The sequence below is a fragment of the Chlamydotis macqueenii genome, chromosome 12, assembly GCF_036417535.1.
Source record: "Chlamydotis macqueenii isolate bChlMac1 chromosome 12, bChlMac1.mat, whole genome shotgun sequence".
Classification (NCBI taxonomy): domain Eukaryota; kingdom Metazoa; phylum Chordata; class Aves; order Otidiformes; family Otididae; genus Chlamydotis; species Chlamydotis macqueenii.
The window spans coordinates 6,225,845-6,240,754 of NC_141567.1; the positions used below are offsets into that span (position 1 = coordinate 6,225,845).

General features: G+C 40.1%; 1 protein-coding gene across 2 annotated transcripts in view; it reads right to left on the reverse strand.

The window, feature by feature from the left end:
* MCTP2 (multiple C2 and transmembrane domain containing 2) overlaps positions 1-14,910 on the reverse strand; it is a 121,363-nt gene that overhangs the window by 15,516 nt on the left and 90,937 nt on the right. For both annotated transcript variants that reach the window (XM_086757271.1, XM_086757272.1), the window contains 2 exons: positions 8,116-8,238; positions 5,220-5,261 (listed from right to left, as the gene is read on the reverse strand). In XM_086757271.1, the coding sequence (XP_086613397.1) occupies positions 5,220-5,261; positions 8,116-8,238 (165 nt within the window). The remainder of the gene's footprint in view (positions 1-5,219; positions 5,262-8,115; positions 8,239-14,910) is intronic.

The window sequence follows — 14,910 nt, forward strand, 5'->3', positions numbered from 1 at the left end:
TTCCAGGGGGACTGGGATCCAGAGAGGACGGCTGCCAAACTCCAAGCCGTTGCCTCGTGCAGTCCCGAAACTGTGCCTGACAGGATCTTTTTGTTTATTAACACCATGCTGCAAATGTGCCTGTCTGGCTGTGGAAATTCAGCGAATCTGAGTGTACTTGAAATAATTACCAAACAGAGGAAATGCAACACATACAGGTCAATTTATGCCTTCAGTTAAAAAGGTGTGAAATCTGGAATAATTCCACCAGAGCCAATAGAATTACTTCAGACTGATCTGAAGGGGAGCACCATCGGCCTTGAAAGAACACATTTTGAAAGCAAGGGCACATCATCCTACAGCTAAGGCTGGGAGACCGCTGGCTAAAAGGCAGAAGATGATCACTTCATGCCTTCTTCACCAATGCTTACACTTTCTTTCCTTGCATTAGACGAATTCCATCTGTGCACAGAGTATCAGCACAAGTCTCCTAAGCCCAACCCAAGAAAAAGATTACGTAGAGAGGCTTAGGTCCTAATTCTGTTGCTATCCCTCTGCACAGGCGTGAAATGCAGCAGGGTTTAAGAGGCATTTTCTGTACTTGTTCACGTTTGCGTAGGGATGTAAAGTAACCCAAAGCCTGGTGGTATTGTTACAAGTCTTAAAGTAATACTAGTAGTCACAACAGAGTAAAACACCATTCAGGTGAGGAACATGTACATAAGAAGCAACAAGAAGGAAGCCTGAATGGGGATAAGAAGTCATCAGTCATCTTTGATTTTAAAAAGGGAAGAGGAAAGGGAAAGAAAACGACTTTGGCCAAAATAAGTGCTTTCTCCTGGAAATACACATGACATCTAAAATCAAACTACTGGATCATCATCTATAACCTAGATAATGATCTTTAGTGGGGCAGAGAAGAAAAATAGACCTATTCATACACCTGGCCAATTCAAAATCAATTTTAACAACATTTTAAGTAGTTGGAATTTTTAAGGGACAAAAACTTTGAGTATATGTGCTCAGTCCAGTGGACAGCCTAGTGCTACTTAAGATTTCTCCAGAGATTTAGAAAAGTTATAGTGTTGGCTTACCTACCACCAAGGTAAGAAGGAGAATTTTAGATTGCCATAGGGCTTCTAAGGTTTCTATGCGAGGAGAGCCATACCACAGTTCCCAGGATACCTAAAAGTGCTCTGCAAGTTGCTCCTTTCAACCCCTCTCTCCCATCCCTCCTAAAACTATGAACGGGTGTGTCGTGATGCTGGGACAAGGACTGTGTCAGTTTATGGGAGGACGATGGATAAGAGCAGGCCTAAACAATGCTGCAGTGCAAATAAGAAATAACAACAGACCATTTGTCTTCCAGTTTCTCGTACAGCGAAGGCTCCCAAGCAAAGAGAAAAGCACAACCAGAGAAACTGCACTTTGTCTTAACCAGAAGGCGATGAGGTTAATACGAAGCTTCAAGAAAACTTACAGAAGCTATGATTGTATCTTAAATTATATTGGAAACTTGTATTGAACTTTAGTCAAGATGAGTGCAAGACTAGGTGATTATGTTTGCTTACAAGTGTCTCATCCTCCAGCCTGCACCAAGCATACCTCAAGCAAGTAGCAGAATCTGTCCCTTAGGCTTCTCTATCACTAATGTGTTCCTGGTCTGTGCATAGACTTGCCAGGAAGCACAGAAAGAGAAGGCACAAAGAGTCAACTGAAGAGTGAGCAGCAATTTAAGGGAGTCCACATCTATACAAACACACACCTTGTGTGGGTTTTTTAGGACATGATCTTGCCCATAATGTTGTGGAGAAGGTGGATGCTCTGTTAGTCTGAACATACCCTATGTATGATGGTGTGTTTTCAAGTCTTGACCATCATTTCTTTTCAGCAATCTTAATGGGAGATGTTGAAATATTATATTGCAATTGTTGTATTGAAGAGAAAAAGAAAAACTAATGAAATTATTTATACTTCCAGGGAAGAAAACAATGAGATTATATTGACTTGGATGACCTTTCCTAAGTATGAGGATATAGCATCTTACACAATAGACTCTTGGTTCATGTTTCAATTACTGACCTTTACTGTGGAGAAAATTAATGCAATTTTCATCATAATCCACCCGTACAAATAAGATCCATACGGAAGGTTTCCAGTTGCTGAATCTAACTCAAATGGAAAATGTCAGCTGTTTGCTACTGGATGAATTTGACTTTAATTTATTTGGCTGGAGTCTTTTTGAACTGTGTTCATAAAACTTTGTGCATTTTCGGTACCTATTTTTGACAGAGAATTTCCTACATTAGAAACATTGGATTTTTCTTTGGGGATTGGGATTTTTTCCCGCTTTTCTTTTTTCCAGTACATGAGATACTAAACATTTCTTGCAAGTTGCCAAACAACTTGGCTTAAAGCCACAGTGTCATCTGATCCTTCCCTATTGCATCCCACTAGCCAAGCAGGGCTACGTTGGCTCACCACTGGCTAGAAACCCTCCAAGAAAAAAAAAAAAAAAAAATAAAAAAATCAAACAGGAATTGTTGTTGATTTAGTTTTGTCTCTGATTTTCTTTTGAATCAGTTACCAGACCTGGAAATAGTAGTAATTGAAATTTTGTCTGTTTTGGAGGAGACACAAACTTTTATCCAGGCAACTTAAGATCACAAGAAGACTCAGGACTCTTTGCAGTTGGGTGCTATGATACACTCATTCAACAAAGTAACTGTCTGCTCTTGAAGCTCTACAGTTGTTGTCCAAAAAAAAAAAAAGAGAAAAAAAAGTAAAATAGTGAACAATCAGACAGCTCACACTGAGCTGCATGTAACTTGTCTATACCTTTCTACCAGCAGGCAAAAGATGTTTCAGTGATGTAATTTTAAAACAATCCTTATTCAGACAGCCTGACAGACCCCAGAGCTGACACGCCGCCGCCTGAACTCTACGTCCAAGACGGCACAAATCCGAGAAGGCGCTCATCCACCGAATAGCCTGTGCCAAAGGGACAGAGCTCTCTTATCTTTTACAGTCCTCCACGCTGGTATTTGGGAAAGGGAGAGGGAGCAAAAAAGGGGGAGCTGGCAATTAAGCCCTGTCATTTGAGACAGATCGTTTAGGCGGAGGGAGTTAATCTGCTCTTGGGTTTTTGAACTAAGCGTCTGTGTATTTATAATTTGTAAACAGTTCATCTCTTAGAGGGTGTGTTACAATTCCCAGAAGCCTGGTCTGTTATGTCTAACATGCAGCAGAACCCAGAAAGGCTATGTGTGCGAGTATTTTGATAGAGCATGATGACAGGAAACAGAAACAGTGACCTCGTTTACCACAACCCAACTAGCAGATTTCAACTTTAGGAGCTCTTGTATTAGGGAGGAAAAAAAAATACACAGACTTCTTTTTAAAGTATAGTTGTCTGTTTAAATTTTGACATTGCCATGAGATAATGTCATAAAATTCCATTTTTTTTACACTCCCTAGAGAACATTGGCCACCCTCAGACTTGGAAAAGTCACTTAGACTAATGTACTTAAAGATGCAAGTCAGAGTGCAAGCATGGTCCATCACTGATGCAAAGGGGATAAACTCAGGACAGGACAAAGATGTTAAGGCAACGCCGCACAGAACTTGACATGGGACACGTAGTGGCTAGCAATTCTCTCTCCTGGTAATTCTGTGTCGGAATTCCACAGACCTATAACACTAGCACATCAATTAATACAAGTTATGAAGTAGTATTGCTGTAAGGTTGACATAAAGTGTAATCTTAACCAGAAAGCCTCCTAGGAGGTGTCTACTGTGAGCAGCTTTAGCCAGTGCTACCAGGTCTCCATCTCAAAGAGACACTTGCTCATGCATGAAATGGAGATCGAGGTAACGCTGATTACAACATGGTAGGGTCAAATCACCATCAGCTCAGCATTGACTCTCAGGAGTTTTCCCAATGAATCTGTTGCACAGAACAAAAAACAGAGGATTAAATAGCTATTTAATACATTTTTACTTTTTTTTTCCCATCTCAGCACTTGCAAATGTGCTGAGAAGAAAGTAAGTGGGATTGGTTCCAGCAAAGAAGTTACACCTTTAGGCATCACACAAATAAGATGTAGGGTCAACATTTACAGCTTTGGGTACTCACAAAATAGAAATTAACAACTTTTAGAGATACACAGTATTCCTTTGAAAAGAACGCAACTTTCATTTGGATCTTCTGATGAGTTCCAGATATTGGTCCATTCAGTTGACCAATTTTACGATGCAAATTGTGAATTATAAATGAGAATATTTAAACAATTCTTGTGTGTTGCGCGAAACTTATAATTCAACCAGATTGTCTAAAGTTCAGTTTATAACTTTGATAGATTTCTGGTTGCTCATTAAAATATAACCACCACAGAAGAGCAGGTTAAATTTAAATAATTATTCCCATCAATTAGTCTGCTGAGCTTCAATTCTAGTGTCTGTGACTGAGAAGAGTTAAGGTGCACTTGCTAACTATGGTACTGATTTACTTCTCAATGATCAACAATTTCACTGTAACAGTCCTAAAACATAGAATATTCAAAAAGGAGCTTATTAACCTAGTATGCAATTTGAAAGCTTCACATCGCCTTGTGAACATTTTCTTCCTAACAGCTAATGTTTCTTTGCATGCTGTTGCTCGTTAAATAATTCCTCACCTTTTAGCTTTAAAGTATTTATAGATTATCAGATCCTCCTTCACTTACTTACGTTTTTTTTCAAGCTGTATATATTAAGTTCTCTTAATCTTTCTTCATATGTCATGTCCTCTAATCTTTTTATCATTTGTCACTGTGGTTTGATAAACTCGAAAAAAAATCCAATGAATTTTTCATAGTGAGAAGAACGAGTAAGTACACTCAAAAAAAATAAGAAACGGGCCTGGCCAATTCCAACTATTTCTACATCTCAGCTGATGAACTAAAACCATTTTTTTCCCAGGCTCTGAAATAATGTTGAGAAAATTCTAACCAGTCCTCCACAAATCACACCAATCCTAGTCTACAGAAATGGAAACATCAAATCATTAGTACAGGATGCCCATCCAACACTCAAAATGGATGCGATGAGGGATTTTACATGCTCATGTCAGCAAACCAGTAACAATTGCTTTCCCAGTTAATACACATAATACATTAAGACCCTGTGGAGATAGGATGGTGGGTTTGTGCTCTCCCATGTTCCTTCTGATTCTAGCTAACACAGTTGTGACATATGCTTACCTTATCATCTTCATCCTCATCTTCATCCAAGCCCATAAGCTCCTGCAAAAGCAGATGTCTATATTACGAAACAGTACACTTATTTTTCAGTGACAGGCAATGTTCAGAAAGCTTATGATACTCCCACATTTCATTACACAGTTTTCTCCCACTTCTATTGCAAGTCATCAAAAAACCCCATCATTTCCACCTTTCAGAAATAATGTTTTGTATTCAAGGACTTTTTTTTTTTTTTTTTTTTTTGTGATATCCTGAACAAAGCAAGCAATACCCTATACAAATTTTAAGTCTAAATAAAGCATTAGTGTCTGTGTCCGGTAGTTTGAAGGCAACAGGATTTCACATTCATTGCCAACTTTTACTGTCTGTAAACAGCTTTGTTCTTAGTCTGACAAATGAACCAGCCAGTATGTCAAGGCTGAGGACTCTATACTCAACTTGTTCCATCCTCACTGCTACAATGACTGCTCCCTCCCTTTAAGGCCATTACTGAAACATTAGACCTCAGAAAATACATTAGCATGAGCACAATCTCACAAATCGTATTCAGATTTCTAAGCTGCATTCTTTTCTCCCTTTAACTTCTATGTTGACAGGTAGGGGAGAAAACAAAAGGCTGGGCTAAGGCTTGAAATTACGAGCGCTTGGCTTTCAATTCAGGTATTTAAAAAGCTGAGCCTTGAACAGGATCCTCCAAGTTTTTCTTGGTTATTTAATAGGTACATTTGCATCCGTGTACTACAAGTATAAATACAACAACTATGCAAAGAATATGAAGAATTACAATAAAAGATATTTTGGATTGGGGTTTTTTTGAGGAGTGGGTGGTTTGGTGTTTGGGGTTTTTTTTTTTTGTTTTTTTTCCTTTTTTTTTTTTTATCCCCCCAAAAAGGAGTTGCATCTAGTATGCAGAAGGTACTGAAGAGGTCAGATACCCAGATTTTGGCTCTCTGGAATAACCTGAGCAGCTGAATTAACACTGATCGTGGTTTACATTTCCATAGAAGGTCCCCATCTGTAAATCATAAACCATTGTACCAATATTCACAAATTTAGCCTCCTGGCAATTGGATCACGCAGACGAGGTTAACACTGTTATTCACATTTTATAGCACAGAAATCAGATAGAACTTGGGGTTCACTTTTGCAAAGAGTGTTGCTCGCATTCCTCTATATACATGAAACGAACATGCTGTCACAGAAAAACCAAAGGTAGTGTACACGCAGCCAAGTCTGAAGAAGTGAAAAATAAATAAATGACTGTGTAAAAAGCATTGGTATTTTGAAGAAAACATTTTCTCATCTGCAGGTCAGATGTGACTAGGGGTAGCACCTGATTGCCTATTTTTGACCTACAGATGGTTAGAATCATAGACACATAAAAAAGGAATCAGGTAATATTAAAGGCACTTTGACTACTTGTTCCATATGATCCCAATCCTGCAAAGCACTTCGGCAGATGTGGAACTTTGCTTATGCAAAACGCAACCCTGATTTTCACAGCATCTCATTGCTCACAGGATGTGTGACAGGAAAAGGGCTAACTCTCTGATGGACCTCTCTTTAGTACTACTACAATTAACCTGTATTATCTGATATCATCTCTTTGTAGTATCCACCTAAACGATGTACTGCTCAATTTTGCTGAGTTACATGAAACTCTCCTCACCTGAACATGCAACAAACTCACCACAGGATGAGTGATGCGTGCTGGAAGGTATTCTCTGTGTATTTTTTTTCTGGGTAAGTTATTATTTTTATATTGTCTTTTGTATTAGAAAATAGAAACACCTGTTTGCTTAGGACTCTCCCAGATGGGAAGTTCTTATTTTCTTGATGAAATAAAGTAATCACTAAAGACACACAATATCTTTCTATGTTATTCTGGACTTGGCTGAACTTAGAGAAAACCATTTCTTTTACCATTTGTTTTCAAATCGGGTCTATATCTCAGCCTGGATAATGCAACTTCCCCTATTTTCCAACAATCTTTCCACTTGGGAATAGATAAACACTGAAGTAGGAGCAACTCTTCTCAGTAAAACTAATACACTAGCTATTGATCTTTTCAGTTATTCGTATAAAATCCACTCGATTCATTTGGGTAAAGGTATTCTTCGTGGATAGAAACGTCAATCATCTTTTGATAAAAAGTTGGAAGGAAGCTATAATTCGGCCTGTATTTCACTACTGTACTTATTACACATTTAAAATCAGACTATTATGGACATCCATTAATTTACTCTCATTTCTACATGTAATTGCCATTGTTGTGTGAGTAAAGACAGTGGTCAACATCAAATAGCATTTCATACCTCAACAATAGCACTTTGTCACACATGTTGTAATTATTTTTGTTTGTTTTTTTTTTTTCTCCCAGATCAAGTTAAACTGAAGGATAAACTTCAGGGAAAAATAAAAGCATTTGTCATGCAAAAGTAGAGAGTGGGGAGGAGAAATAAGGGCTTCTTAGAGACTCAGATAGCAGGACAAGGTTTAAAACAGCTTATCTTTTGGCTTCTACTGACTTTCCTATTCTGTGAATCATTAATCATCAATGTGGTGCAAAGTATAAAAGCTGTAGTGGCATGGGTTTTATGAACGTGTTGCTTTGCAAATCTTTCTTAATTCAACTTAGTTAAAAATGTTTGTAGTTATTTAGTAAGTGAAATCCCCCTCCTACACAGTCTCGTCATCTTCTCCTACTACTCTGAATTGTTTATTGCTTGAATTGAATCACGAAAATTGAGAGGGTTGAGGTTTCTTTTCAAGTAACTTTGAAACAAAAATGCTGTTTCATTACACAACTAGCTTAATACCATAAAAATGCATGACATTTTGCTCAAGGGCAAACTCAAGCTGGGGCTGCCAGAAATGTTACTGCCATTTTACTTGCCTGGGTATCTTGGGTGTTGTTGATCTTCCCTGTCGTGACGAGGGAGAAGTTGTATGCAAAGAGCACCAGCAAAGCCAGGGGCACCATGTACAGTTCCACGCTCCAGACAGTGACCACAAATACCTGGGAGAAATAAAGCAGCGGAAGGGAATACATACAAGTGTTTAAAGAGAAAGACATATAAGAAAGCCTTTCAGTCATTATCCCTATGTACATTCATCCTTGAATCTCTGTTAACCTCATTCATATTATTACTTTGGCAAAGAAAATCCACTCGCAGAGCGCATTCTCTTTCTATTCTGTTCGGATCCATTAGGCTGCCATTTATTAGCTTCTCCTCCCCTGTGTCTGCTGAAGTACAAGGCCATGAACATAAGGTTAGTCTGAAGGCTTTATTCACTCCTTCCTGGGACCCTCTCAAGCCTGAAAGCCCTTTGTCCTTAGCGCTAGTGCATAACAGACCCACTTGTAGAGGTAAACCTGCTCCACTTCAACAAGCGCTAATTGCCAGGAGGTCTTTCACAGGCTAGAGGAGACTTTCCTCCTCTTGTGCAACAGAAGCCATCCAGCTCTGTGGTCACTCCACAGGACATGATAAGCAAATGCATCTTCACCTTTAATCCACCTACGTTCTCCGCATAGCACCACAGAGGAAGGACCATCACCTTCCAGGAAGTAAGGCTCTAGGTTGCATGTGATATATTATTTTCAAAAGGGATCTAATAAGCCTAGGCTCCATTCCCACACCCTTCCAATTTTTCAGCACAGTATGTTCCAATTTCACTGGTCACTTGGAGTCTCTCTGCCCAGAAATGGCACGAGTTTGTACATTTGGAGTGGTATCTGACAAAAGCCACTAACAGCAAAACCAGAAGCCAAATTTTGAAGTTCTGCTCCACGTATCAGATCAGCAAGACATATAACTAACATGATGGGGATTTAACAAGCACTTAGGATTTTCCAATGAAAATGATACCAAGCCAAACTGCAATCCTTACAAGTACCAACGATACATGAACGGACTCCAAACTCAGACTCGCTGGCAATGCAAAGTCAATAAACTAAATCCAGAACTGCCATAAAATGCATCTAGTGATCCCGTTTCCTTTTCTACTCATATATAGTGTTTCTAGAAGAACTACCTAATGCTGCTAGTAACTTGAAACTATATTAACAATCTCCTTTAGACAAGGCACAAGCACATTTATCCAAATTTTCTTCCCTCAAAGGAACCTGGAATGATCAGAAACAAAAATAACATTTTTAGAATAATACAGGTAGGTGAAAAAGAGTCAGATCCAGTTAATGTATGTCAAATTGGAATGAAGGAAAACTCTATGGGTGGATTAGAAAGTTAAATCTCTACCTCCCTTCATCCTTGGCCCGTCAGACACTACATATAAAGGCAATGCTGGCACTTGCTGAATGGGATATTTATGGCAATGTATTTTGTGTTATGGACCTGAAAGTCTAACCACACTGTACCAAAGCAGCACTCCCTACTGCATTCAATGGGGTGAGAATTTATACCCCTACAAAACAGCAGCTGTTGTAACTTTTCAACAAAAAGACTTGTCTGACATCAGACAAATGGCCAGTTAATATCTACCAGGGGCCAAACATAAAACCAAGAAACAATGACTGTGTATGTAACCCTGCCCAAGCAGCAGTTGCATTTTTGAGAGTGAACCTGATTTTATGTTAGCTGTTGCTATGCAAGGAATTAGGCTGTCATCCTGTTCTTGGCATTTGTAGGCCAGTAAAACAATCTTTGAGATATATTCATTTATAAAATGGGCTGACATCCAGACAATATATCCCACACTACTGATTTGCAGCATAGGAACATAGAAGAGGGTTTGGTTTTGATTTTTTTTTTTCTTTTTGATCCTGCTTTTCAACATACGAAAAAATTAGAACTGATAGTGTTTCTAATAGTCACATTTCATATATAAGCAGGGCAACAGAGACATGAGAATCCTGGCCAGGGAAGCATGGTACTTGATCTGTCTTACAGGAGTCTTGCATGGCTTCAGTTAATACAGACTTCAAAACCGTGATCTTCCAAGCTAAAAAGTCTTCCATAAATGAGAAGTTCTAACCCAAACAAGTTCCTCTGAAGCTATTCCAACTCCCTTGGATGAATCTCTACTTGCTTTGTAAGAAAAAGTGAAGGTGATACCAGCTCCTGTCCTACCTCAAATGTCACTCGAAAGAAAAAAGACCTATTATTGTATGTATCTATACGGACATCTTCCCGAGTATATATAGACAGATAAAAACAGACACACACAAATATACATCTGATCCTTATGTAAACTCCTTCATGGAAATTCACATTGCCAGGTATTAATTCAAAACACTTGCTTCAGCCTGTTGGAGGAGGCTGCATTTACATCATCTCCCTGGGGCATCAGCGAACTCAGTTCTTCCCAATGCAGCAGAAAGACTCCACTGGCAGTCAGCTAGGCAAAGTCCTAACGGAGTCAATGAAGCTCTTGAAGAACCTCTCTTCATTCATTCAGTTGCAGGACTTGAACCAATTTTAGTGCATCTGTCACCATCCTATATGAACATCACTTTGCTTAGTTGCAAGTATAATACAACCTTGCAATCACAGGTCATCTAGGCAAGATACCAAACCAAGACCTTGCTGATTTTAGATCCAACAGTACATTTTGTGTATTAAGTTTAAGACCTCAAATAAAACTTAAAACTTAATTACAAAATCTCACTGTAGTCTCAGTTGATAGCTGAGGCATACTGTTGCTTTCTTCCTAATGCTGACTAGTTAATCGGTTGCTGAGTTATAACTCAGAAAGCGATGCTTTGATAGAGCTTCTGTATCTCCTTAAGAAGAGTTGCTTTACTGCTACCGTCGCAAAAGATGGAACTTTCATTACTGTGACACAACACAGACAAGACAAATTGATTTAGCTATGCAGAAATTATTTAGCCTAGGAAGTACAGGAAATGATTGCTGTGAACATACAGTATGTAATAAAAGTTCTGAGGGTGTTTGTAAAGTGAATAGAAATATTTCTGCATTCTAACGGCCTTTTGAGTAGTTCTGCAGCATCAGCTTTCAAAGCACTTCCCAAACAGACCCATGTCCTATTTTATCAACTTTCACACAGCTCCCTGACACTGACTATAGCATCAGCAGCCCTGTGATATAGACATCCGCTCCTCAAATTACAAGGTTCTCAATCGTGCATGTTTTTATTTTCTCCCCAGTTACAGCTTATGCCTGGGAGAAGCTCCTGCATTATCCTCCCTAAATTATTTTCTCAGTAATACCTTTTGCCAAAACTAAAGAATGGTTCAGCTGCTGATGTATACAATGACTACTGTATGGAACAATATCTTCTTCATTTCTTGTAATCCCTAGTCTGTCTCTTTCTTAATACATGGGCTGGTAGGGGAAGTCATTAACAGGTTCAGATCACTTGCTCAATATGCAGAAGTCAGGGACAGAATCCAAGCCCCCATTTCAAGTGATCTGGTTTTAACAAACCATACTTTCTTCACAATACATCACATCATTGCTAGACCAAATTCTGTCAGACATAATTTATTATATTATTGATACCTTTTTTTGCTGGGCTTCATATTGTCCATGGGAGAAATTAAAAAGACAGTAGCCAATTTCTAAAAAAACAGTGGAAGTTAGCTTTCTGTGTTACTTCTTTTAACGCAGTTTGAGAGTATAAAAGCCTATTATAGAACTGAGCAATTTAATTCATAGCATTATGAAACAACGAACAAAAAGGAAATAGAAATGGGATAGACATATCTAGAGAAAAAAAAAAAAAAAAGAAAAGAGCTCTTGAAACTAATATTTAGACTAGAGCTCTACCTAGAAGAGAGTAGCAATATCACAGCCTTAGAGAAAGGACCACTTGATTTCAGCTGATTAATGTGTTGCTATTTCAAAGGGCCTAATAACTACAAGTTAAAGCTCTGGAGGTTTGGAAGCCGTTTCATCTGAAAATCATTGAAGAGGGGTCCAACTGTTCCTGTCAAGAAGCACGGAGTTTGAACAACCATGAGAGTGGCCCTTTTGACAACAGAACAAAAGATGAGAGAAGGCAGTCTCAACTGAAAGTAAAAACAAACCCTTAGAAACACGTTTCAAATCTGGTTTTTCTGCCCCTCTGGTTCCAATTTAGGATCTGACTATTAAGAACAGATTTTAGACGGGTGTCTACTAAAGTATGCCCATAAAACATTTGTCACCAGCAAACCCACAGCCATGGGTTAGAACAGTTTTAAGAGGTTTAGAAACTTACCATTAGATTTTCTGTGTAATTTTTCTAGACAGTAATTATAATTTTTTTTTAACTCTAAAAAACAAGATCTTTTTGACCTGGCATGTCTTTGTGGAGAAGTAAAAGATGCTGTGTTGTGTGACAGAATAATTCTTGGAAAACAACAGTGATGGGAGAAGGAGAGGGATACATTCCATCAGATGGAAAAAATAAAAGTGAAAGGAGATTAAATACATGCAAGGAACCTATGGTAAGAGGTTATTTTCTCAGCCAGTGTAGGCTCCAATGCTAATGAAATGCCTCATCAGTGGAGCTGTGAAAAATACTATTCGAAACTCCAAGTTTCAAAAGCACATACAATTTAACTGAACTCTAAACTACTAACAGGTTCGTCAAAAGTTTCCTTGCAATTTTTAAACATAGTCTATGCAATTCATGAAGTCAGGAGAAAAACTTGAGCTGATACTGCTGTGAATGTCCAAGTGATGTTTTGAACTAAATCAAAACACTGACTTTGATTTGAGAGACAAAGACGTGCTCCGCTTTATTTACAAGAGAGAGAAATTACATATTTTTAACTTATGTCTGGGTTATGTAGTCTCAAGTTGCCATGTATGCTGAAATGGACTCTGTAAAAGATGAGAAATTTCTTCAGCTAAATATTCAGGGACAAACTGTCTAGCATTTTTTTTTTTTAAGCTTTCAGTTCCTCTGCCCCAAACAAAATACAGGATATTAACCAATAATGTAAGATACTGGCTCCCCAAAAGGGCATTCAAATCCCTTGGAGGCAATAAGCCTGTCGACAACAAATTATTTCTGACAGATACTTATTCCTGCCCTTAGAACGGGAGAGTAAAAGAGTAGAGGAGGGAATGAACACACTGACATAGGGCAGGATATTTGTGCATATGTATATATATATCTGCATGCACGGAGGTATCTGGGAGAGATACGGGCAATATGGGTGCCTGGACACAGTGGTGCCGAGCCCACACTAACAGAAATCAGGGCTCAGCCAGATGATGTGAGTGCAGTAACGAGGTCTGCGCTTTTCGGCTGGCTTGCGCACTGGACTAGTGAGAATATTAAAAGCCTGTAACGATTATGGAAATCAGCCCAATATAGCCCCATCTCAGGGCATGGCAAACAAAGGTTGAGGCAGTCACGTAGCATGTATTTCCCACTACAGTGCTTCTTTCAAAGATTCTTCTTTTCTTTTTTCAAGAACAGATCAAAGAATCATAGAATGGTTAGGGTTGGAAGGGACCTTCAAAGGTCATCTAGTCCAACCCCCCTGCAAGGAGCAGGGACATCCCCAACTAGATCAGGTTGCTCAGAGCCTCATCCAGCCTGGCCTTGAATGTTTCCAGGGATGGGGCCTCCACCACCTTTCTGGGCAACCTGTTCCAGTGTTCTATAACTCGCATCGTAAAAAATTTTTTCCTAATTTCTAATCTAAATCTACCCCCCTCTATTTTAAAACCATTACCTCTCGTCCTATCGCAACAGGCCCTACTAAACAGCCTTTCCCCATCTTTCTTGTAGGCCCCCTTGAGGTACTGGAAGACCACTATCAGGTCTCCCCGGAGCCTCCTCTTCTCCAGGCTGAACAGCCCCAACTCTCTCAGCCTGTCCTCATAAGAGAGGTGCTCCAGCCCTTTTATCATCTTCGTGGCCCTCCTCTGGACCTTCTCCAACTGGTCCATGTCCTTCTTGTGTTGGGGGCTCCAGAACTGGACACAGTACTCCAGGTGGGGTCTCACCAGGGCAGAGTAGAGGGGCAGAATCACCTCCCTCGACCTGCTGGCCACGCTTCTCTTGATGCAGCCCAGGATGCGGTTGGCCTTCTGGGCCGCAAGGGCACATTGCCTGCTCATGTTAAGCTTCTCATCCACCAGCACTCCCAAGACCTTCTCCTCAGGGCTGCTCTCAATCCATTCTCCGCCCAGCCTGGATTTGTGCCTGGGATTGCCATGACCCAGGTGCAGGACCTTGCACTTGGCCTGCTTGAACTTCATGAGGTTGGCACGGGCCCACCTCTCCAGCCTGTCAAGGTCCCTCTGGATGGCATCCCTCCCTTCCAGCGTGTCGACGGCACCACACAACTTGGTGTCGCTGGCGAACTTGCTGAGGGTGCACTCTATCCCACTGTCCATGTCGCCGACAAAGATGTTGAACAGGGCCGGGCCCAGCACGGACCCCTGAGGGACGCCACTCGTGACCGGTCTCCACATGGACATTGAGCCGTTGACCACCACTCTCTGAGTGTGGCCATCCAGCCAACTCCTTATCCACCGAGTGGTCCGTCCATCAAACCCATGTCTCTCTAGTTTAGAGAGAAGGATGTTGTGCGGGACAGTGTCAAAAGCTTTGCACAAGTCCAGGCAGATGATGTCAGTTGCTCGTCCCTTGTCCACCGATGCCGTCACCCCGTCATAGAAGGCCACCAAATTGGTCAGGCATGATCTGCCCTTGGTGAAGCCATGTTGGCTGTCACCAACCACCTCCTTGCTCTCCATGT